The sequence below is a fragment of the Oncorhynchus masou genome, chromosome 24, assembly GCF_036934945.1.
Source record: "Oncorhynchus masou masou isolate Uvic2021 chromosome 24, UVic_Omas_1.1, whole genome shotgun sequence".
Lineage (NCBI taxonomy): Eukaryota > Metazoa > Chordata > Actinopteri > Salmoniformes > Salmonidae > Oncorhynchus > Oncorhynchus masou.
In genome coordinates, this window is record NC_088235.1 from 96,215,395 (window position 1) to 96,241,106 (window position 25,712).

Consider the following 25,712-nt stretch of genomic DNA (forward strand, 5'->3'; position numbering starts at 1 on the left):
TTGGACACCTGAAGGATTCTAAGAGGCCCCAGTGTTGATGGCTGTGAAGCATGAGGCTTGTCTGATCAGATAAGATTGTCTTGATCTGTCAAACACTGATCTGTGTCTCCTGGAGCCGTGGAAAATGTATGCTTCAGCAGAGACAGGTCACTGTGAGAGGGAAGGGGGAGAGGGAGAGATGGAGAGTGGAGGAGGTTGAGAGAAGGAGGGAGGTAGTGGAGTAGAGAAGGAGAGAGTGAGGGCAAGATAGTGGAGGAGAGAAAGAGGAGGGGAATTGGGGAGAGGGAGTGAGAGTCTGTCATGGTGTGTGGGTGGTAAGGAGCGATTATCGCTAAACAAGGGCAACCTTGGTGCTTGAAGCCCACACTTTGGCATATATTTACTGCACAGAGAAAAGAGGCTCTGGACTCTCTCTCTTTCTTGTTACCTTCACAGTGCACATTGTAACGTCACAAATGTCAGTATACACATTCTTCTTGTCAAATTGCTACTACTTGAATGTCCCAGTTGTGTATTTGTTAGTTGTTAGTGACTTCTCCACGAGTGTAGTCTGCAAGAATTAACTTGAATGCTATAGTGCTTGTTAACAGTAGCACAGTTGCTTTTAAAAACTATACTGAACAAAAATCTAAGGTGTTGGTCACATGTTTCATGAGCTGAAATAAAAGATCCCAGAAGTGTTCCAAATGCACAAAAGCTTATTTCTCTCAAATGTTGTGCTCAAATGTGTTTACATCCCTGTTAGTGAGCATATTTTATTTTCTAAAATAATCCATCCACCTAACAGGTATGGCATATCAAGAAACTGCTCGCTCCAACCGGTTCCGGGTTGGAGCGAGTGGTCGCATCTACACTTCGGTCCGCAGGTAGTATAACTTTTCATTACATTTCATTATAGTACAACGGTTTGATTTGTCTAATCTTAGCAATTTCTTCTTAGCTAGCTACATAGCCGTCTTTGTATCAAAGATAATTGCGTAATTATCGTATTTCGTCGTCCTAACGTAGTCTACACTGCTTTCTGCCCAGCAGCTAGCTAACGTCCACTAGCACAGCAGCTAGCTAACGTCCACTAGCACTGTAGAAACTATTACACTCAACGACTCGATTAGTGTAGTGTTAGCTAGCTACATAGTTGTCTTTGCTGTCTTCGTATCCAAGGTAATTGTGTAGTTTAGAGTGTGTAGACTTAGAGTGATTATCTTAATTTACCGAGGTTAGCTAGCCAGCTATTTGTCGTCCTTAACGTAGGAGTCACTGCTAGCTAGCTAGCCAACAGCTAGCCAACGTCTTCCAAATTGAACTTCAACAACCCGGTCAACATTCCGCCTCGCTCCACAGGTAGTATCACATTTTCATTTCACTTCATTACAGTACAACGGTTTGATTTGTTTGATCGTAGCTAGCTAGCTACATAGCCGTCTTTGTATCTAAGACAATTGTGTAGTCTGGAGCGATTTTCTAGGTTAGCTAGCCAGCTATTGTCGTTCTTTTAACGTAACGTTACATAATCAACACTGCTAGCTAGCAAGCTAGCCCCCGAATAGCAGCACTGTAGAAACTATTACACTGGGGAACGACTTGATTAGTGTAGTGTCAACAACGTAGCCACTGCCAGCTAGCCTACTCCAGCAGTACTGTATCATTTCAATCATTTTAGTCAATAAGATTCTTGCTACGTAAGCTTAACGTTCTGAACATTCGATAAGTGTAGTCCACTTGTCATTCCAATCTCCTTTGCATTAGCGTAGCCTCTTCTGTAGCCTGTCAACTATGTGTCTATCTATCCCTGTTCTCTCCTCTCTGCACAGACCATACAAACGCTCCACACCGCGTGGCACACCCTAATCTGGTGGTCCCAGCGCACACGACCCACGTGGAGTTCCAGGTCTCCGGTAGCCTCTGGAACTGCCGATCTGCGGCCAACAAGGCAGAGTTCATCTCAGCCTATGCCTCCCTCCAGTCCCTCGACTTCTTGGCACTGACGGAAACATGGATCACCACAGACAACACTGCTACTCCTACTGCTCTCTCTTTGTCCGCCCACGTGTTCTCGCACACCCCGAGAGCTTCTGGTCAGCGGGGTGGTGGCAGGGATCCTCATCTCTCCCAAGTGGTCATTCTCTCTTTCTCCCCTTACCCATCTGTCTATCGCCTCCTTTGAATTCCATGCTGTCACAGTTACCAGCCCTTTCAAGCTTAACATCCTTATCATTTATCGCCCTCCAGGTTCCCTCGGAGAGTTCATCAATGAGCTTGATGCCTTGATAAGCTCCTTTCCTGAGGACGGCTCACCTCTCACAGTCCTGGGCAACTTTAACCTCCCCACGTCTACCTTTGACTCATTCCTTCTGCCTCCTTCTTTCCACTCCTCTCCTCTTTTGACCTCACCCTCTCACCTTCCCCCCTACTCACAAGGCAGGCAATACGCCGACCTCATCTTTACTAGATGCTGTTCTTCCACTAACCTCATTGCAACTCCCCTCCAAGTCTCCGACCACTACCTTGTATCCTTTTCCCTCTCGCTCTCATCCAACACTTCCCACACTGCCCCTACTCGGATGGTATCGCGCCGTCCCAACCTTCGCTCTCTCTCCCCCGCTACTCTCTCCTCTTCCATCCTATCATCTCTTCCCTCTGCTCATACCTTCTCCAACCTATCTCCTGATTCTGCCTCCTCAACCCTCCTCTCTTCCCTTTCTGCATCCTTTGACTCTCTATGTCCCCTATCCTCCAGGCTGGCTCGGTCCTCCCCTCCCGCTCCGTGGCTCGACGACTCACTGCGAGCTCACAGAACAGTGCTCCGGGCAGCCGAGCGGAAATGGAGGAAAACTCGCCTCCCTGCGGACCTGGCATCCTTTCACTCCCTCCTCTCTACATTTTCCTCCTCTGTCTCTGCTGCTAAAGCCACTTTCTTCCACTCTAAATTCCAAGCATCTGCCTCTAACCCTAGGAAGCTCTTTGCCACCTTCTCCTCCCTCCTGAATCCTCCTCCCCACCCCCTCCTCCCTCTCTGCAGATGACTTCGTCAAGCATTTTGAAAAGAAGGTCGACGACATCCGATCCTCGTTTGCTAAGTCAAACGACACCGCTGGTTCTGCTCACACAACCTGCCCGCTCGACCCTATCCCCTCCTCTCTTCTCCAGACCATTTCCGGAGACCTTCTCCCTTACCTCACCTCGCTCATCAACTCATCCCTGACCGCTGGCTACGTCCCTTCCGTCTTCAAGAGAGCGAGAGTTGCACCCCTTCTGAAAAAACCTACACTCGATCCCTCCGATGTCAACAACTACAGACCAGTATCCCTTCTTTCTTTTCTCTCCAAAACTCTTGAACGTGCCGTCCTTGGCCAGCTCTCCCGCTATCTCTCTCAGAATGACCTTCTTGATCCAAATCAGTCAGGTTTCAAGACTAGTCATTCAACTGAGACTGCTCTTCTCTGTATCACGGAGGCGCACTGCTAAAGCTAACTCTCTCTCCTCTGCTCTCATCCTTCTAGACCTATCGGCTGCCTTCGACACTGTGAACCATCAGATCCTCCTCTCCACCCTCTCCGAGTTGGGCATCTCCGGTGCGGCCCACGCTTGGAACAGGTCGCTCCTACCAGGTGGCGTGGCGAGAATCTGTCTCCTCGCCACGCGCTCTCACCACTGGTGTCCCCCAGGGCTCTGTTCTAGGCCCTCTCCTATTCTCGCTATACACCAAGTCACTTGGCTCTGTCATAACCTCACATGGTCTCTCCTATCATTGCTATGCAGACGACACACAATTAATCTTCTCCTTTCCCCTTCTGATGACCAGGTGGCGACCGCATCTCTGCATGTCTGGCAGACATATCAGTGTGGATGACGGATCACCACCTCAAGCTGAACCTCGGCAAGACGGAGCTGCTCTTCCTCCCGGGGAAGGACTGCCCGTTCCATGATCTCGCCATCACGGTTGACAACTCCATTGTTTCCTCCTCCCAGAGCGCTAAGAACCTTGGCGTGATCCTGGACAACACCCTGTCGTTCTCAACTAACATCAAGGCGGTGGCCCGTTCCTGTAGGTTCATGCTCTACAACATCCGCAGAGTACGCCCCTGCCTCACACAGGAAGCGGCGCAGGTCCTAATCCAGGCACTTGTCATCTCCCGTCTGGATTACTGCAACTCGCTGTTGGCTGGGCTCCCTGCCTGTGCCATTAAACCCTACAACTCATCCAGAACGCCGCAGCCCGTCTGGTGTTCAACCTTCCCAAGTTCTCTCACGTCACCCCGCTCCTCCGCTCTCTCCACTGGCTTCCAGTTGAAGCTCGCATCCGCTACAAGACCATGGTGCTTGCCTACGGAGCTGTGAGGGGAACGGCACCGCAGTACCTCCAGGCTCTGATCAGGCCCTACACCCAAACAAGGGCACTGCGTTCATCCACCTCTGGCCTGCTCGCCTCCCTACCACTGAGGAAGTACAGTTCCCGCTCAGCCCAGTCAAAACTGTTCGCTGCTCTGGCCCCCCAATGGTGGAACAAACTCCTCACGACGCCAGGACATGGAGTCAATCACCACCTTCCGGAGACACCTGAAACCCCACCTCTTCAAGGAATACCTAGGATAGGATAAAGCAATCCTTCTCACCCCCCTTAAATGATTTAGATGCACTATTGTAAAGTGGCTGTTCCACTGATGTCAGAAGGTGAATTCACCAATTTGTAAGTCGCTCTGGATAAGAGCGTCTGCTAAATGACTTAAATATAAATGTAATGTAAATGTAAACAGCATGATCATTACACAGGTGCACCTTGTGCTGGGGACAATAAAAGGCCACTCTAAAATATGCAGTTTTGTAACACGACACGACGCTACTGATGTCTCAAGTTTTGAGGGAGTGTGCAGTTGGCATGTCCTACTGCAGGAATGTCCACCAGAGCTGTTGCCAGATAATGTCATGTTCATTTCTGTACCATAAGCCACCTCCAACGTTATTTTAGAGAATTTGCCAGTACGTCTAAACGGGCCTCACAACCGCAGACCATGTGTAACCATGCCAGCCCAGGACCTCCACATCCAGCTTCTTCACCTGAGACCAGCCACATGGACAGCAGATGTGTAACCACGCCAGCCCAGGACCTCCACATCCAGCTTCTTCACCTGAGACCAGCCACATGGACAGCCGATGTGTAACCACGCCAGCCCAGGACCTCCACATCCAGCTTCTTCACCTAAGACCAGCCACATGGACAGCAGATGTGTAACCACGCCAGCCCAGGACCTCCACATCCAGCTTCTTCACCTGAGACCAGCCACCTGGACAGCAGATGTGTAACCACGCCAGCCCAGGACCTCCACATCCAGCTTCTTCACCTGAGACCAGCCACATGGACAGCAGATGTGTAACCACGCCAGCCCAGGACCTCCACATCCAGCTTCTTCACCTTAGACCAGCCACATGGACAGCAGATGTGTAACCACGCCAGCCCAGGACCTCCACATCCAGCTTCTTCACCTGAGACCAGCCACCTGGACAGCCGATGTGTAACCACGCCAGCCCAGGACCTCCACATCCAGCTTCTTCACCTGAGACCAGCCACCTGGACAGCAGATGTGTAACCACGCCAGCCCAGGACCTCCACATCCAGCTTCTTCACCTGAGACCAGCCACCTGGACAGCAGATGTGTAACCACGCCAGCCCAGGACCTCCACATCCAGCTTCTTCACCTGAGACCAGCCACATGGACAGCAGATGTGTAACCACGCCAGCCCAGGACCTCCACATCCAGCTTCTTCACCTGAGACCAGCCACATGGACAGCAGATGTGTAACCACGCCAGCCCAGGACCTCCACATCCAGCTTCTTCACCTTAGACCAGCCACATGGACAGCAGATGTGTAACCACGCCAGCCCAGGACCTCCACATCCAGCTTCTTCACCTGAGACCAGCCACATGGACAGCAGATGTGTAACCACGCCAGCCCAGGACCTCCACATCCAGCTTCTTCACCTTAGACCAGCCACCTGGACAGCCGATGTGTAACCACGCCAGCCCAGGACCTCCACAACCAGCTTCTTCACCTGAGACCAGCCACATGGACAGCAGATGTGTAACCACGCCAGCCCAGGACCTCCACATCCAGCTTCTTCACCTGAGACCAGCCACCTGGACAGCCGATGTGTAACCACGCCAGCCCAGGACCTCCACATTCAGCTTCTTCACCTGAGACCAGCCACATGGACAGCAGATGTGTAACCACGCCAGCCCAGGACCTCCACATCCAGCTTCTTCACCTGAGACCAGCCGATGAAACTAAAGAGTATTTCTGTCTGTAATAAAGCCCTTTTGTGGGGAAAAACATATTCTGATTGTTGGCGCTGGCTCCCTAGTGGGTAGAGTTATGCCCTCCCAGGCACACCCATAGCTGCACCAGTCACGTGAAATCCATAGATTAGGGCCTAATACATTTATATCAATGGACTGACACCCTTATATGAACAGTAACTCAGTAAAATCCTTGAAATTGTTGCACGTTGCATTTATATTTTCTATTCAGCATACAGTAGACAGTCTTCTCGCCTTCCATTTAACCCATATCCCTAAGGTATTTCCTTAATCCTGTTCAAGCAGAGCTGCCAGGCATGCTTCGATGCGTTTCAGGCAGGCAGCTATGTGTGAAGCTAACTGCAGCAAGACATATATACTGCCTTCTGCCATCCACGACCATAGAGCTGTATTAAAACTGCTTGAGCGACCGACCACCCGTCACAAAACTAAATGTTCCGAAAAGGATTGGAGTTGCTACGCTGCTAAAGGACAGGTTATGGGACACTCTTCATTAAAAAGAGATGGAGAGGGTGAGAGAGGGTGAGAGGGAGAGAGAGGGAGAAAGGGAGAGAGAGGGTGAGAGAGGGTGAGAGCAGGAGAGAGAGAGCGAGAGATGGAGAGAGAGGGAGAGAGAGAGAGGGTGAGAGAGAGGGAGAGCGAGAGAGAAAGGGAGAGAGAGGGTGAGAGAGGGAGAGAGGGAGAGAGAGGGAGAGAGAGTGTGAGAGAGAGGGAGAGAGAGGGTGAGAGGGAGAGAGAGGGAGAGAGAGATGTAGTGGTATCAGGCACGCTGTCGCAGTCAAGTGCCAGGCAGACAGTCATTTGATCACAGGAAATTATTAGATACATAGCACACAGGAAAAATTGATAGGTATGGCAATTTTATAATGAGACGGGTTCGTGTCAGTGTGGGTGTTGTACTCACTGTGTTATAAGTGTCTCCTACTTAAAAGGATGTTTTCAGCTGCGAGAGGGAGAGTCTCCACTTTCGCTGTTGGAATAGCAGGCACTAGACAGTCTACTGTCGTTTCCATTTTGAAACAGAAGGGAGCTGTTATCCTCTAGTTGTAAGCCCATGCTGTTAGCATCAGGAGAAGGGCTCATTTATTTTTTATTCGGTGTCAGAGGCCTCTCTCTGTTTTACAAGGAATTATGAAATAAAGAAAAGTACAGTGTCAAGAAAAGGGAGATTTTCAATTTATTTTGGGAGACCTTTGCAACCGATGCCTGTCTCAGTGTTGCTATAGTATGCTGGAGGTTTCTCTGTTGCTGCTGTGGGTGAATTATAGGTTCCTCAAGCAACATCTGCCCACATAATTCATCTTGACAAAGCATCTCTGAGGCTTTCTTTAACTGAAATAAACACCACCGTTAAATGAATAACGCTAGATAAGACTGTCTCTAGAAGTCAACAAAATGCAACCTGTGCCTAAGCAAATATATGTGACAAAGGAATATCTATAAATTCTTCAGTATCTATAACGAAAGCAGGCCAGTTGCTCCTTATACAGTATTCAGTACATATAGTCACTCCAAGAGGTATAAGGTACTCAATGTGACTAAGTCTATACGATCCCTGCAGGAATTGAACCCATGACCTTGGAGATGAAGGACCTTTGCTAACAGGCAATGGAGTGGTCTAGTTTCTTATTAATAGAACTGTGCAGTAGGGCAGAGTAGATTATAGCTTTAGTGTTGTCCAGAGTCCTGTAGTCCAGTAGCACTGACCTTTCTGGTGTCAGTGAGTGAGTGAGTGAGTGAGTGAGTGAGTGAGTGAGTGAGTGAGTGAGTGAGTGAGTGAGTGAGTGACTCAAGCAGTAGAGTACCCTTTGACCTGCACTGTGTGACACATACTGCATAAACACTGCTTAGTCAGAGGCTGCATCCCAAAGGGCACCATATTCCCTATATAGTGCACTTCTTTTAAAATAGAGAGCCATTTGGAGTACAGCCTCAGAGTCAGACATCCACTCACAAACACACAGCCTTGAAGCTCTATGTGGTACTCTGTGTACTGGCCTTCCAGTTCTACTCACTGACTCATTTAACACTGAGGTCAAACAGGCTAAAGGGCCTTTGATGTGTTCAAATCAAATCAAATTTATTTGTCACATACACATGGTTAGCAGATGTTAATGCGAGTGTAGCGAAATGCTTGTGCTTCTAGTTCCGACAGTGCAGTAATAACCAACAAGTAATCTAACTAACAATTCCTAAACTACTGTCTTATACACAGTGTAAGGGGATAAAGAATATGTACATAAGAATGAGTGATGGTACAGAGCAGCATAGGCAAGATACAGTAGATGGTATTGAGTACAGTATATACATATGAGATGAGTATGTAAACAAAGTGGCATAGTTAAAGTGGCTAGTGATACATTTATTACATAAGGATGCAGTCGATGATATAGAGTACAGTATATACGTATGCATATGAGAAGAATAATGTAGGGTAAGTAACATTATATAAGGTAGCATTGTTTAAAGTGGCTAGTGATATATTTACATCATTTCCCATCAATTCCCATTATTAAAGTGGCTGGAGTTGAGTCAGTGTCAGTGTGTTGGCAGCAGCCACTCAATGTTAGTGGTGGCTGTTTAACAGTCTGATGGCCTTGAGATAGAAGCTGTTTTTCAGTCTCTCGGTCCCAGCTTTGATGCACCTGTACTGACCTCGCCTTCTGGATGATAGCGGGATGAACAGGCAGTGGCTCGGGTGGTTGATGTCCTTGATGATCTTTATGGCCTTCTTGTAACATCGGGTGGTGTAGGTGTCCTGGAGGGCAGGTAGTTTGCCCCCGGTGATGCGTTGTGCAGACCTCACTACCCTCTGGAGAGCCTTACGGTTGAGGGCGGAGCAGTTGCCGTACCAGGCGGTGATACAGCCCGCCAGGATGCTCTCGATTGTGCATCTGTAGAAGTTTGTGAGTGCTTTTGGTGACAAGCCGAATTTCTTCAGCCTCCTGAAGTTGAAGAGTCGCTGCTGCGCCTTCTTCACGATGCTGTCTGTGTGAGTGGACCAATTCAGTTTGTCTGTGATGTGTATGCCGAGGAACTTAAAACTTGCTACTCTCTCCACTACTGTTCCATCGATGTGGATAGGAGGGTGTTCCCTCTGCTGTTTCCTGAAGTCCACAATCATCTCCTTAGTTTTGTTGACGTTGAGTGTGAGGTTATGTTCAGTTTGTCCCTCAGGGGCCACCGTCACACAGTCGTGACCTCACCCAAAGAAGGATGCTGAGACTGGCAGCTTCTCCAAGTCTGCAAGGTAGTATAGAGTTCAGTACCGCCCCCACACCTACACCTCACATTCCCACCACCTGCTCCTTTAAAGAGTCAAGACTCACAACACATTCTATCAAAGAGCTTTTCCACTCAATTCCACTCAACTTAAGTCAAATGCACACTATTTTCTCATGGTTCACTGTGTAATGAGAATGTGTCAATCTTTTCCCTTCACTCGTCTTCGGTTATTGACTCTGTGGTCAAGTGTTTTTATGGGTTGTGGAGATAATTTGTGTTATGTGATGACATAGCCTCCAGCTAAGATATTTCTGATAAACACATTTGAAGTGTTCTATTTAGGGGGAGTACTCTCAACTACAATGTTTGCCATATCACATCTAATATGCCATCTAATATCCCATCTAATATTCGATCTAATGTCACATGTAATGTCACATGTCATGTCACATCTAATGTCACATCTAATATTAGATCTAATATCACATCAAATATAACATCTAATATCACATCTAATATTACATCTAGTATCACATGTAATGCCACAACTAATGCTACAGAAAGTCAGTATCTCTTTCTGAGGTGTTTTTAGGATGGCACTTTAGTTTCTGGAATAGCTTATCCCATTCTATAGTTTTTCTCCTGAGCTACTAAGACTGCTACTAAGGAAATAGTGTGTGATCACAAAGTACAACTGGAATATGCTACGATTATGGCTCGCTCTAAACTCCAGACAGAATCCTTGCTAGTGAAGAAACACAGCACTTACTTTATGAAACAGAGACTGTTTCTCAGACTGTTTATTGTCCTCAGCGTTCGCTGTGCTATGATGATGCATCTTTCCTTGATTTAGTGCATAACCTGCACTTCCATTAGGGGACTAGCACTGCACCCCTGGTCTGCACCACCCTGAAGCCCTTGTTTATGATAAGACTAATTTTTAAGAATCTAGAAAAAGGAGTGTGCCCCTTTGTCTTTTATTTTCCGTTAGTCAGCAAGGTCGTGGAGCAGAATACAAATGCCCTGTGTCTCTGAATCAATTATTCTGTGGAACCTGCTATGTGTTGAGAGAGAGAGAGAGAGAGAGAGAGAGAGAGAGAGAGAGAGAGAGAGAGAGAGAGAGAGAGAGAGAGAGAGAGAGAGAGAGAGAGAGAGAGAGAGAGAGAGAGAGAGAGAGAGAGAGAGAGAGAGAGAGAGAGAGAGAGAGAATCAAATCTCCATTAGCCATTACTGCCTTTACTCAGAAGAGAAATAGCCTCTACTGGCTGAGTCTGGAATGGAGGGGGCGAGCCTAGGAGGGTGGCTGGGAGGGGGCTGTAGGGTTTAAGGGGCTCTAGCCAGCTTTATTTCAAAGGGAAGTGTGAATGAAGGGAATAGGTGGTGCAGGTACCTCACGGCAAAAAATAAAAATGTAATCTCCAGACTGGCTGCTGAATAAGCAAAAGGGCTCTAACCTCTGAAGGTGAAATGTAATCTCAACTCACTGACAGGCACATTACATCAGCACAGGACAGCTAAACCACCAGCCAATAGCTATGGGTGTCTCTCTCTCTAATTCTGTCTCTCTCTCTGTCTCTCTCTCTGTCTCTCTCTCTGTCTCTCTCTCACTCTGTATTTCTCTCTCTCTGTTTCTCAGTGACACACACACACACACAGAGATAGACACACTGACACAGACAGACACACACACACTCCCCCACTTTCTTTCTCTCTAGATGATGAGAGCTTGTTATCATCAGCCCATTGAAGACCGGCTTAGACTTCAGAGTTACTTCCTACACCCTATAGCTCAGAGGATTTTTCTTGTTATTTCTTATCTTCCTTTTTGTGTTGGTTCATATAATCTCATCCTGGCTTGGATGTCACCCACTATTGGCCATCTGAAATATCTGAACAAAAAGCATCAATCATACCAATGGAATAACAAGGTAGTCGATTTGTGTCTCAAAACCATGCAGGCCACTTTCTAAGAATTATGAATTTGTTGGGAACCTTTATGTTTTGTCAAGGGTTGGGAAATACATATTGACATGTTTTCAGACACAGAACATGTTGGCAAGAGGCTGGAATGACGTTGCAGGTAAGTTATCGGGATTGTCTTTTGATAATTCTCTTCCCCTGATCGATAAACCCACACAGCAAGTACACCAGCAGGGATGTCCCAACCAACACAGATTGCCCATCAGGACTAAGAGCTGTGCTCCCCAGCTCACTAGGTGGGGCTGTGGAGAGCAACCACCCTCCCTCCACCCATCTACCTGTATCCATTACTGCATGTTAACCCTTTCCCTCCCCCTCTAGTTTCCTCTCCCAGTCTTCAAGTCACTAATCACCTGGAGACTGAGCATGCCGCTGTTGCAGTGCCTGTAGGATGGCCTATGGCCCTTTTCTTACCTACAGAGAAAAAAAAGTTCAATCTTTTTTTTTGTTCCATCTATGCTGTTCTGTGTTTGACTTCCTCTCTCCCTCCCTCCTGTCTGCTTCCTGTCATCAGTGGAACGTTGAGGATACCATGGACTATGTGAGTAGGAGGAGTGTGTAGTGTGTGCTGGGTGCGATGCAGTTTGAAGGTCCGTGGGCCCATGGGGAGCTCTCTCTGTTCTCTCTCCCTATCCTCTCCCAATCCCTCTCCCTTTCTCTCTTTCTGGGGACTAACACTCTCTCCTTCCCTTAACCTCAAGCAGTCAGACTCGTAGGAGCATTTCACTTTAGAAAGAAAGAGCTAGACAGGGAGCACATAGTATGTGAAATAAGATTTTCCACGTCATAATAATTCATGTAATGTAACTGTAATAGGGTAAAGTGCCTCTTCTTCCTTAAAACAGTTTTCTATGATATGAGACATAACCTAAACATGACCTTAACTGAGCATTATTATCATGCTACAGTTTATACATGACCTTAACTGAGCATTATTATCATACTACAGTTTATACATGACCTTAACTGAGCATTATTATCATGCTACAGTTTATACATGACCTTAACTGAGCATTATTATCATACTACAGTTTATACATGACCTTAACTGAGCATTATTATCATGCTACAGTTTATACATGACCTTAACTGAGCATTGTTATCATGCTACAGTTTATACATGACCTTAACTGAGCATTAGTATCATGCTACAGTTTATACATGACCTTAACTGAGCATTACAGTTTATCATGCTTAACTGAGCATTTATATGCATGACCTTAACTGAACATTATTATCATGCTACAGTTTATACATGACCTATTATCATGCTACAGTTTATACATACCTTAACTGAGCATTATTATCATGCTACAGTTTATACATGACCTTAACTGAGCATTATTATCATGCTACAGTTTATACATGACCTTAACTGAGCATTATTATCATGCTACAGTTTATACATGACCTGACCTTAACTGAGCATTAACTGAGCATTAGTTATTATCATGCTACAGTTTATACATGACCTTAACTGAGCATTAGTATCATGCTACAGTTTATACATGACCTTAACTGAGCATTAGTATCATGCTACAGTTTATACATGACCTTAACTGAGCATTAGTATCATGCTACAGTTTATACATGACCTTAACTGAGCATTAGTATCATGCTACAGTTTATACATGACCTTAACTGAACATTATTATCATGCTACAGTTTATACATGACCTTAACTGAACATTATTATCATGCTACAGTTTATACATGACCTTAACTGAGCATTATTATCATGCTACAGTTTATACATGACCTTAACTGAGCATTAGTATCATGCTACAGTTTATACATGACCTTAACTGAGCATTATTATCATGCTACAGTTTATACATGACCTTAACTGAGCATTAGTATCATGCTACACTTTATACATGACCTTAACTGAGCATTAGTATCATGCTACAGTTTATACATGACCTTAAATGAGCATTAGTATCATGCTACAGTTTATACATGACCTTAACTGAACATTATTATCATGCTACAGTTTATACATGACCTTAACTGAGCATTATTATCATGCTACAGTTTATACATGACCTTAACTGAGCATTAGTATCATGCTACAGTTTATACATGACCTTAACTGAGCATTATTATCATGCTACAGTTTACCTCATAAGTTCTCTCGCTATAGCCTAGTCCTATTCATTTCTTCCTCTCCACTCTCTTCCCTCCTCTTTTTTTTTTACCCTCGGCCATTCTCACTACACCTCTTTCTACTCTCTGTTTTCACTATCTACAGTATCTTTTTCTCGCTGGATCTTCTCTTTCTAGCTAGATCTTAATTTACACATACAGATAACTGCCAAAATAAAGGAAACACTTGGGTAAATGAGGGATATAAAGTATCCTCCTGAAACACCGTTTTCCACCACCATCAACAAAACACCAAATTATGGAATTTCTTGTGGAATAATGGTGTTGCATCCCTCCAATAGAGTTCCAGACACTTGCAAAAATCTATGCCAAGGTGCATTGAAGCTGTTCTGGCTCGTGATGCCCAATGCCCTATGCAGACACTTTATGCTTTATGTTGGTGTTTCCTTTATTTTGTCAGTTACCTGTAGATAGTAATGCTTCTCCACCTTTACTCTCTGTCAGTCTGTCAGTCGTCAATCAGTCAGCAACCTTCTTACAGCAGGTCCCTTTCTCGTCCTACTGAACATTTCACTCGTCACAAAACAGGAACAACATTTATTTTTAGGAATTCTCATGGAAATTTCCTTGTCTCATTTCCTCCTTAAAATGCTTCTCCTTTCCTCCTTATGCTTCTTACTTACCAAGTGTGTTGTGTGAGGAAGGTGGGTGGTGCTGGGAGTGTGGAGGGTGTTGGTGTACGGCCCAGAGTGTGGAGGGTGTAGGTGTACGGCTCAGAGTGTGGAGGGTGTTGGTGTACGAACCAGAGTGTGGAGGGTGTTGGTGTACGGCTCAGAGTGTGGAGGGTGTTGGTGTACGGCTCAGAGTGTGGAGGGTGTAGGTGTATGGCTCAGAGTGTGGAGGGTGTTGGTGTATGGCTCAGAGTGTGGAGGGTGTTGGTGTATGGCTCAGAGTGTGGAGGGTGTTGGTGTACGGCTCAGAGTGTGGAGGGTGTTGGTGTACGGCTCAGAGTGTGGAGGGTGTTGGTGTACGGCTCAGAGTGTGGAGGGTGTTGGTGTACGGCTCAGAGTGTGGAGGGTGTTGGTGTACGGCTCAGAGTGTGGAGGGTGTTGGTGTACGGCTCAGAGTGTGGAGGGTGTTGGTGTACGGCTCAGAGTGTGGAGGGTGTTGGTGTACGGACCAGAGTGTGGAGGGTGTTGGTGTACGGACCAGATTGTGGAGGGTGTTGGTGTACGGCTCAGAGTGTGGAGGGTGTTGGTGTACGGCTCAGAGTGTGGAGGGTGTTGGTGTACGGACCAGAGTGTGGAGGGTGTTGGTGTACGGCTCAGAGTGTGGAGGGTGTTGGTGTACGGACCAGAGTGTGGAGGGTGTTGGTGTACGGCTCAGAGTGTGGAGGGTGTTGGTGTACGGCTCAGAGTGTGGAGGGTGTTGGTGTACGGATCAGAGTGTGGAGGGTGTTGGTGTACGGACCAGAGTGTGGAGGGTGTTGGTGTACGGCTCAGAGTGTGGAGGGTGTTGGTGTACGGCTTGAAGTGGGGGAGTGTGGATGGTTTAGGGAGGGGAGTGTGTGAGAAATCTGGTTGGGGGGTGGAGCGCAGGGCGTTCTCAGGCAGAACTGTGAGTTCTAGTCCGTGTCCCAACTGCCCCCCTATTCCATTTAGTGTACTACTTTTGAATAGAGTCCTCTGTGCCCTGGTCAAAAGTAGTGCACTGCCTCAGCTTTGATATGAACACAGACACATTTCAATACACTTCAAGTGGGGGAACGCAGCTCCACTCAACGCTGCTGTGCTGCTGAGGTTGGTGAGAGAGTCCTGCTGAAGACATGAAGCATACTGCACAATGTGTGCCATACTGTGTGTGTTTGATCATGGTTTGAACATGGGGTGTGTGAGTGTGTGTGTTTGATCATGGTTTGAACATGGGGTGTGTGAGTGTGTGTGTTTGATCATGGTTTGAACATGGGGTTTGTGAGTGTGTGTGTTTGATCATGGTTTGAACATGGGGTGTGTGAGTGTGTGTGTTTGATCATGGTTTGAACATGGGGTGTGTGAGTGTGTGTGTTTGATCATGGTTTGAACATGGAGTGTGTGAGTGTGTGTGTTTGATCATGGTTTGAACATGGGGTGTGTGAGTGTGTGTGTTTGATCATGGTTTGAACATGGGGTGTGTGAGTGTGTGTGTTTGATCATGGTTTGAACATGGGGTGTGTGAGTGTGTGTGTTTGAAGCGTTACAGCGGTAAATCCTCTTGTGTTTAGGTTTGACAGGAATAAAGGTGTCCTTATGGATTATGTGTGTGCAATTGCCTTGGACAGCCAGCCACACATAGTATCGATTTACCATACCATACCTGCGACACACACACACACGCACACACACGCACACACACACACACACACACACACACACACAGACACACACACACACACACACACACACACACACACACACACACACACACACACACACACACACACACACACACACACACACACACACACACACACACACACACACACACACACACACACACACACACAGAGGCATGGTCCTGACCTGTGCACTGTCAAACAGAAGCCAGAAACCTTCCTGAGCTTTCTGCTGTCATTCTTTAATCACCTGAACCACACTTCCTGGCTTTTACTAAAAAGTGGATTTACATATTGAGTAACAGCTGAGATGGTGTGAGTGCTGCTGAATGTCATGCTACGTTGTGTTGTGGAATACATTTTGACTCCCGCTAATTGAGTGTGCTGTGAATTCCTGTTCTTGTATGTTTCTGTTGTGTTATGGAAGGTGCACACGGCCCAGTGATGCAGACTGTTGATTTGTTGGTCTGTATGTTTCTGTTGTGTTATGGAAGGTGCACACGGCCCAGTGATGCAGACTGTTGATTTGTTGGTCTGTATGTTTCTGTTGTGTTATGGAAGGTGCACACGGCCCAGTGATGCAGACTGTTGATTTGTTGGTCTGTATGTTTCCCAGTGATGCAGACTGTTGATTTGTTGGTCTGTATGTTTCTGTTGTGTTATGGAAGGTGCACACGGCCCAGTGATGCAGACTGTTGATTTGTTGGTTTGCTAGCCTTTCTTTTTCTTTTTGTGTTGTTTATATATTGTTGTTGGCCAATTTACTATTTGTGCATTCATGCATACCTGTGTAAAGTGCCTGTGTGTGTGTGTGTGCTCCGGTGTTTATATATTGTTGTGTGTGTTCATGCATACCTGTGTAAAGTGCCTGTGTGTGTGTGTGTGCTCCGGTGTGTGTGTGTGTGTGTGTGTTGGTGGATACTATCCCACTTCCTCTGCACAGAGATTCATATTCTGATACCATCCTAGAATAAACAGACAGAGGTCCCGGACTCACCTTACAGTGTCACAGGGAAATCAAACCCATCCCATCCATCCTTCACAGAAACCGAAAGTCCCCCTGGTACTGGAATGCTCTGCTCCGGAGTCTTTTGACATCATCTGTGAGAGGAAAGAAAAATGTATCAGAGTGGCAAGAGAATCTGTTCCTAATGCCAGACAGGTTCCTGCAGCAAAAGGAAATGTGGATAATAATTCATGGACATTTGTGTAGTGGAAATTACTTTTTAAACATCAAATACAAGTACAATTTTTAAATGGTGATGGAGGTGGAGGGATAGGGTGGGGGGTAGGCCTTCCTGGGGATGTAGGGTTAGGGTGAGGGGTAGGCCTTCCTGGTGATGGAGGTGGAGGGTTAGGGTGAGGGGTAGGCCTTCCTGGTGATGTAGGGTTAGGGTGAGGGGTAGGCCTTAGGGTGAGGGGTAGGCCTTCCTGGTGATGGAGGTGGAGGGTTAGGGTGAGGGGTAGGCCTTCCTGGTGATGGAGGTGGAGGGTTAGGGTTAGGCCTTCCTGGTGATGGAGGTGGGGGGTTAGGGTGAGGGGTAGGCCTTCCTAGTGATGGAGGTGGAGGGTTAGGGTGAGGGGTAGGCCTTCCTAGTGATGGAGGTGGAGGGTTAGGGTGAGGGGTAGGCCTTCCTGGTGATGGAGGTGGAGGGATAGGGTTAGGCCTTCCTGGTGATGGAGGTGGGGGGTTAGGGTGAGGGGTAGGCCTTCCTAGTGATGGAGGTGGAGGGTAAGGGTGAGGGGTAGGCCTTCCTGGTGATGGAGGTGGAGGGATAGGGTTAGGCCTTCCTGGTGATGGAGGTGGGGGGTTAGGGTGAGGGGTAGGCCTTCCTAGTGATGGAGGTGGAGGGTTAGGGTGAGGGGTAGGCCTTCCTAGTGATGGAGGTGGAGGGTTAGGGTGAGGGGTAGGCCTTCCTGGTGATGGAGGTGGAGGGATAGGTTAGGCCTTCCTGGTGATGGAGGTGGAGGGTGAGGGGTAGGCCTTCCTAGTGATGGAGGTGGAGGGTTAGGGTGAGGGGTAGGCCTTCCTAGTGATGGAGGTGGAGGGTTAGGGTGAGGGGTAGGCCTTCCTAGTGATGTAGGTGGAGGGTTAGGGTGAGGGGTAGGCCTTCCTGGTGATGGAGGTGGAGGGTGAGGGGTAGGCATTCCTGGTGATGGAGGTGGAGGGATAGGGTGAGGGGTAGGCCTTCCTGGTGATGGAGGATTAGGGTGAGGGGTACGCTTTCCTGGTGATGGAGGGATAGGGTTAGGCCTTCCTGGTGATTTGAGGTGGAGGGTTAGGGTTAGGGTGAGGGGTAGGCCTTCCTGGTGGTGGAGGGTTAGGGTGAGGGGTAGGCCGTCCTGGTGATGGAGGTGGAGGGATAGGGTGAGGGGTAGGCCTTCCTGGTGATGGAGGGTTAGGGTGAGGGGTAGGCCTTCTTGGTGATGGAGGTTGGGGGTTAGGGTGAGGGGTAGGTCTTCCTGGTGATGGAGCGTTAGGGTGAGGGGTAGGCCTTCCTGGTGATGGAGGTGGATGGTTAGGGTTAGGGTGAGGGGTAGGTCTTCCTGGTGGTGGATGGTTAGGGTGAGGGGTAGGCCTTCCTGGTGATTGAGGTGGAGGGTTAGGGTGAGGGGTAGGTCTTCCTGGTGATGGAGGTGGGGGGTTAGGGTGAGGGGTAGGCCTTCCTGGTGATGGAGGTGGAGGGATAGGGTTAGGCCTTCCTGGTGATTTGAGGTGGAGGGTTAGGGTTAGGGTGAGGGGTAGGCCTTCTTTGTGGTGGAGGGTTAGGGTGAGGGGTAGACCTTCCTGGTGATGGAGGTGGAGGGTTAGGGTGAGGGGTTGGTCTTCCTGGTGATGGAGTGTTAGGGTGAAGGGGTAGGCCTTCCTGGTAATGGAGGGTTAGGGTGAGGGGTAGGCCTTCCTGGTGATGGAGGTGTTAGGGTGAGGGGTAGGCCTTCCTGGGATGGAGCGTTAGGGTGAGGGGTAGGCCTTCCTGGTGATGGAGCGTTAGGGTGAGGGGTAGGTCTTCCTGGTGATGGAGGTGTTAGGGTGAAGGGGTAGGCCTTCCTGGTGATGGAGGGTTAGGGTGAGGGGTAGGCCTTCCTGGTGATGGAGCGTTAGGGTGGAGGGGGAGGGTAGGCCTTCCTGGTGATGGAGGGTTAGGGTGAGGGGTAGGCCTTCCTGGTGATTGAGGTGGAGGGTTAGGGTGAGGGGTAGGTCTTCCTGGTGATGGAGGTGGGGGGTTAGGGTGAGGGGTAGGCCTTCCTGGTGATGGAGGTGGAGGGATAGGGTTAGGCCTTCCTGGTGATTTGAGGTGGAGGGTTAGGGTTAGGGTGAGGGGTAGGCCTTCTTTGTGGTGGAGGGTTAGGGTGAGGGGTAGACCTTCCTGGTGATGGAGGTGGAGGGTTAGGGTGAGGGGTAAGCCTTCCTGGTGGTGGAGGGTTAGGGTGAGGGGTAGGCCTTCCTGGTGATGGAGGGTTAGGGTGAGGGGTAGGCCTTCCTGGTGATGGAGCATTAGGGTAAGGGGTAGGCCTTCCAGGTGATGGAGCGTTAGGGTGAGGGGTAGGCCTTCCTGGTGATGGAGCGTTAGGGTAAGGGGTAGGCCTTCCTGGTGATGGAGCGTTAGGGTGAGGGGTAGGCCTTCCTGGTGATGGAGCGTTAGGGTTAGGGGTAGGCCTTCCTGGTGATGGAGCTTTAGGGTGAGGGGTAGGCCTTCCTGGTGATGGAGCGTTAGGGTAAGGGGTAGGCCTTCCTGGTGATGGAGCGTTAGGGTGAGGGGTAGGCTTTCCTGTTGATGGAGCGTTAGGGTAAGGTGTAGGCCTTCCTGGTGATGGAGCGTTAGGGTGAGGGGTAGGTCTTCCTGGTGATGGAGCGTTAGGGTGAGGGGTAGGTCTTCCTGGTGATGGAGCGTTAGGGTGAGGGGTCGGTCTTCCTGGTGATGGAGCATTAGGGTGAGGGTTAGGCCTTCCTGGTGATGGAGGTGGAGGGATAAGGTGAGGGGTAGGCCTTCCTGGTGATGGAGGGTTAGGGTGAGGTGTAGGCATTCCTGGTGATGGAGGTGGAGGGATAGGGTGAGGGTAGACCTTCCTGGTGATGGAGGGTTAGGGTGAGGGGTAGGCCTTCCTGGTGATGGAGGTGGAGGGATAGGGTGAGGGGTAGGCCTTCCTGGTGATGGAGGGTTAGGGTGATGTGTAGGCCTTCCTGGTGATGGAGGATTAGGGTGAGGGGTAGGCCTTCCTGGTGATGGAGGTGGAGGGTTAGGGTGAGGGGTAGGCCTTCCTGGTGATGGAGGTGGAGGGTTAGGGTGAGGGGTAGGCCTTCCTAGTGATGGAGGTGGAGGGTTAGGGTGAGGGGTAGGCCTTCCTGGTGGTGGATGGTTAGGGTGAGGGGTAGGCCTTCCTGGTGATGAAGGAGGAGGGATAAGGTGAGGGGTAGGCCTTCCTGGTGATGGAGGGTTAGGGTGAGGGTTAGGCCTTCCTGGTGATGGAGGGTTAGGGTTAGGGTGAGGGGTAGGCCTTCCTGGTGGTGGATGGTTAGGGTGAGGGGTAGGCCTTCCTGGTGATGAAGGTGGATGGGATAGGGTGAGGGGGTAGGCTTTCCTGGTGATGGAGTGTTAGGGTGAGGGGTAGGCCTTCCTGGTGATTGACGGTTAGGGTGAGGGGTAGGCCTTCCTGGTGGTGGAGTGTTAGGGTGAGGGTTCGGCCTTCCTGGTGATTGGAGGTGGAGGGTTAGGGTGAGGGGTAGGCCTTCCTGGAGATGGAGGGTTGGGCCTTCCTGGTGATGGAGGTGGAGGGTTAGGGTCAGGTGTAGGCCTTCCTGGTGATGGAGGTGGGGGTTAGGGTGAGGGGTAGGTCTTCCTGGTGATGGAGGGTTAGGGTGAGGGGTAGACCTTCCTGGTGATGGAGGTGGAGGGTTAGGGTGAGGGGTAAGCCTTCCTGGTGGTGGAGGGTTAGGGTGAGGGGTAGGCCTTCCTGGTGATGTAGGGTTAGGCTGAGGGGTAGGCCTTCCTGGTGATGGAGGTGGAGGGATAGGGTGAGGGGTAGGCCTTCCTGGTGATGGAGGGTTAGGGTGAGGGGTAGGCCTTCCTGGTGATGGAGGTGGAGGGATAGGGTGAGGGGTAGGCCTTCCTGGTGATGGAGGGTTAGGGTGATGTGTAGGCCTTCCTGGTGATGGAGGATTAGGGTGAGGGGTAGGCCTTCCTGGTGATGGAGGTGGAGGGTTAGGGTGAGGGGGTAGGCCTTCCTGGTGATGGAGGTGGAGGGTTAGGGTGAGGGGTAGGCCTTCCTGGTGATGGAGGGTTAGGGTGAGGGTTAGGCCTTCCTGGTGATGGAGGTGGAGGGTTAGGGTGAGGGTTAGGCCTTCCTGGTGATGGAGGTGGAGGGTTAGGGTTAGGGTGAGGGGTAGGCCTTCCTGGTGGTGGATGGTTAGGGTGAGGGGTAGGCCTTCCTGGTGATGAAGGTGGAGGGATACTGTGAGGGGTAGGCCTTCCTGGTGATGGAGGGTTAGAGTGAGGGGTAGGCCTTCCTGGTGATGGAGGTGGAGGGTTAGGGTTAGGGTGAGGGGTAGGCCTTCCTGGTGATGAAGGTGGAGGGATAGTGTGAGGGGTAGGTCTTCCTGGTGATGGAGCGTTAGGGTAAGGGGTAGGCCTTCCTGGTGATGGAGGGTTAGGGTGAGGGTTTAGGCCTTCCTGGTGATGGAGCATTAGGGTAAGGGGTAGGCCTTCCAGGTGATGGAGCGTTAGGGTGAGGGGTAGGCCTTCCTGGTGATGGAGCGTTAGGGTGAGGGGTAGGCTTTCCTGTTGATGGAGCGTTAGGGTAAGGGGTAGGCCTTCCTGGTGATGGAGCGTTAGGGTGAGGGGTAGGCCTTCCTGGTGATGAAGGTGGAGGGATAGTGTGAGGGGTAGGCCTTCCTGGTGATGGAGGGTTAGAGTGAGGGTTAGGCCTTCCTGGTGATGGAGGTGGAGGGTTAGGGTTAGGGTGAGGGGTAGACCTTCCTGGTGGTGGATGGTTAGGGTGAGGGGTAGGCCTTCCTGGTGATGAATTTGGAGGGATAGGGTGAGGGGTAGGCCTTCCTGGTGATGGAGTGTTAGGGTGAGGGGTAGGCCTTCCTGGTGATGGAGGTGGGGGGTTAGGGTGAGGGGTAGGTCTTCCTGGTGATGGAGTGTTAGGGTGAGGGGTAGGCCTTCCTGGTGATGGAGGTGGAGGGTTAGGGTTAGGGTGAGGGGTAGGCCTTCCTGGTGTTGGAGGGTTAGGGTGAGGGTTAGGCCTTCCTGGTGGTGGAGTGTTAGGGTGAGGGGTAGGCCTTCCTGGTGATGGAGGTGGGGGGTTAGGGTGAGGGGTAGGTCTTCCTGGTGATGGAGTGTTAGGGTGAGGGGTAGGCCTTCCTGGTGATGGAGGTGGAGGGTTAGGGTTAGGGTGAGGGGTAGGCCTTCCTGGTGTTGGAGGGTTAGGGTGAGGGTTAGGCCTTCCTGGTGGTGGAGGGTTAGGGTGAGGGGTAGGCCTTCCTGGTGATGGAGTGTTAGGGTAAGGGGTAGGCCTTCCTGGTGATGGAGCGTTAGGGAGAGGGGTAGGCCTTCCTGGTGATGGAGGGTTAGGCCTTCCTGGTGGTGGAGGGTTAGGGTAAGGGGTAGGCCTTCCTGGTGATGGAGGTGGAGGGTTAGGTTGAGGGGTAGGCCTTCCTGGTGATGGAGGGTTAGGCCTTCCTGGTGATAGAGGTGGAGGGTTAGGGTGAGGGGTAGGCCTTCCTGGTGATGGAGGTGGAGGGTTAGGGTGAGGGTTAGACCTTCCTGGTGATGGAGGTGGAGGGTTAGGGTTAGGGTGAGGGGTAGGCCTTCCTGGTGGTGGATGGTTAGGGCGAGGGGTAGGCCTTCCTGGTGATTGAGGTGGGGGGTTAGGGTGAGGGATAGACCTTCCTGGTGATGGATGGAGGTGGAGGTTTAGGGTGAGGGGTAGGCCTTCCTGGTGGTGGAGGGTTAGGGTGAGGGGTAGGCCTTCCTGGTGATGGAGGTGGAGGGTTAGGGTGAGGGGTAGGTCTTCCTGGTGATGGAGCGTTAGGGTAAGGGGTAGGCCTTCCTGGTGATGGAGGGTTAGGGTGAGGGGTAGGCCTTCCTGGTGATGGAGCGTTAGGGTAAGGGGTAGGCCTTCCTGGTGATGGAGCGTTAGGGTAAGGGGTAGGCCTTCCTGGTTATGGAGCATTAGGGTGAGGGTAGGTCTTCCTGGTGATGGAGCGTTAGGGTAAGGGGTAGGCCTTCCTGGTGATGGAGGGTTAGGGTGAGGGGTAGGCCTTCCTGGTGATGGAGCATTAGGGTAAGGGGTAGGGGTAGGCCTTCCAGGTGATGGAGCATTAGGGTGAGGGGTAGGCCTTCCTGGTGATGGAGCGTTAGGGTGAGGGGTAGGTCTTCCTGGTGATGGAGCGTTAGGGTGAGGGGGTAGGTCTTCCTGGTGATGGAGCATTAGGGTGAGGGGTAGGCCTTCCTGGTGATGGAGCGTTAGGGTAAGGGGTAGGCCTTCCTGGTGATGGAGCGTTAGGGTGAGGGGTAGGCTTTCCTGTTGATGGAGCGTTAGGGTAAGGGGTAGGCCTTCCTGGTGATGGAGGGTTAGAGTGAGGGTTAGGCCTTCCTGGTGATGGAGGTGGAGGGTTAGGGTTAGGGTGATAGGTAGGCCTTCCTGGTGATGGAGCGTTAGGGTGAGGGGTAGGTCTTCCTGGTGATGGAGCATTAGGGTGAGGGTTAGGCCTTCCTGGTGATCGAGGTGGAGGGTTAGAGTGAGGGGTAGGCCTTCCTGGTGATGGAGGGTTAGGGTGAGGGTTAGGCCTTCCTGGTGATTGAGGGTTAGGGTGAGGGTTAGGCCTTCCTGGTGATTGAGGGTTAGGGTGAGGGGTAGGCCTTCCTGGTGATTGAGGGTTAGGGTGAGGGGTAGGCCTTCCTGGTGGTGGAGGTGGGGGGTTAGGGTGAGGGGTAGGCCTTCCTGGTGATGGAGCGTTAGGGTAAGGGGTAGGCCTTCCTGGTGATGGAGCGTTAGGGTGAGGGGTAGGCTTTCCTGTTGATGGAGCGTTAGGGTAAGGGGTAGGCCTTCCTGGTGATGGAGCGTTAGGGTGAGGGGTAGGCCTTCCTGGTGATGGAGCGTTAGGGTGAGGGGTAGGTCTTCCTGGTGATGGAGCGTTAGGGTGAGGGGTAGGCTTCCTGGTGATGGAGCATTAGGGTGAGGGTTAGGCCTTCCTGGTGATGAGGTGGAGGGTTAGAGTGAGGGGTAGGCCTTCCTGGTGATGGAGGGTTAGGGTGAGGGGTAGGCCTTCCTGGTGATTGAGGGTTAGGGTGAGGGGTAGGCCTTCCTGGTGATGGAGGTGGAGGGTTAGGGTGAGGGGTAGGTCTTCCTGGTGATGGAGCGTTAGGGTAAGGGGTAGGCCTTCCTGGTGATGGAGGGTTAGGGTGAGGGGTAGGCCTTCCTGGTGATGGAGCGTTAGGGTAAGGGGTAGGCCTTCCTGGTGATGGAGCGTTAGGGTAAGGGGTAGCCCTTCCTGGTGATGGAGCGTTAGGGTGAGGGGTAGGTCTTCCTGGTGATGGAGCGTTAGGGTAAGGGGTAGGCCTTCCTGGTGATGGAGGGTTAGGGTGAGGGTTTAGGCCTTCCTGGTGATGGAGCATTAGGGTAAGGGGTAGGCCTTCCAGGTGATGGTGAGGTAGGCCTTCCTGGTGATGGAGGGTGAGGTGTAGGCCTTCCTGGTGATGGAGCGTTAGGGTAAGGGGTAGGCCTTCCTGGTGATGGAGCGTTAGGGTGAGGGGTAGGCCTTCCTGGTGATGGAGCGTTAGGGTTAGGGGTAGGCCTTCCTGGTGATGGAGCGCTAGGGTGAGGGGTAGGCCTTCCTGGTGATGGAGCGTTAGGGTAAGGGGTAGGCCTTCCTGGTGATGGAGCGTTAGGGTGAGGGGTAGGCTTTCCTGTTGATGGAGCGTTAGGGTAAGGGGTAGGCCTTCCTGGTGATGGAGCGTTAGGGTGAGGGGTAGGCCTTCCTGGTGATGGAGCGTTAGGGTGAGGGGTAGGCCTTCCTGGTGATGGAGCGTTAGGGTGAGGGGTAGGTCTTCCTGGTGATGGAGCATTAGGGTGAGGGTTAGGCCTTCCTGGTGATCGAGGTGGAGGGTTAGAGTGAGGGGTAGGCCTTCCTGGTGATGGAGGGTTAGGGTGAGGGTTAGGCCTTCCTGGTGATTGAGGGTTAGGGTGAGGGTTAGGCCTTCCTGGTGATTGAGGGTTAGGGTGAGGGGTAGGCCTTCCTGGTGATTGAGGGTTAGGGTGAGGGGTAGGCCTTCCTGGTGGTGGAGGGTTAGGGTGAGGGTTAGGCCTTCCTGGTGATCGATGTGGAGGGTTAGAGTGAGGGGTAGGCCTTCCTGGTGATGGAGGGTTAGGGTGTGGGTTAGGCGTTCCTGGTGATCGAGGTGGAGGGTTAGTGTGAGGATTAGGCCTTCCTGGTGATGGAGTTGGAGGGTTTAGGTGAGGATTAGGCCTTCCTGGTGATCGAGGTGGAGGGTTAGGGTGAGGATTAGGCCTTCCTGGTGATGGAGGTGGGGGGTTAGGGTGAGGGGTAGGTCTTCCTGGTGATGGAGTGTTAGGGTGAGGGGTAGGCCTTCCTGGTGATGGAGGTGGAGGGTTAGTGTTAGGGTGAGGGGTAGTCCTTCCTGGTGGTGGAGGGTTAGGGTGAGGGGTAGGCCTTCCTGGTGATGGAGGTGGAGAGATAGGCTGAGGGGTAG

General features: G+C 50.7%; 1 protein-coding gene across 8 annotated transcripts in view; it reads left to right on the forward strand.

The window, feature by feature from the left end:
• Nucleotides 1–25,712, forward strand: part of ptprfa (protein tyrosine phosphatase receptor type Fa) — a 317,924-nt gene that overhangs the window by 196,453 nt on the left and 95,759 nt on the right. For 4 of the 8 annotated variants that reach the window (XM_064935762.1, XM_064935763.1, XM_064935768.1 and 1 more), the window contains one exon: nt 12,034–12,060. The exons of the other annotated variants lie outside the window; for them this stretch is intronic. In XM_064935762.1, coding sequence (XP_064791834.1) covers nt 12,034–12,060 — 27 coding nt within the window. The remainder of the gene's footprint in view (nt 1–12,033; nt 12,061–25,712) is intronic. 8 annotated transcript variants of the gene reach the window in all.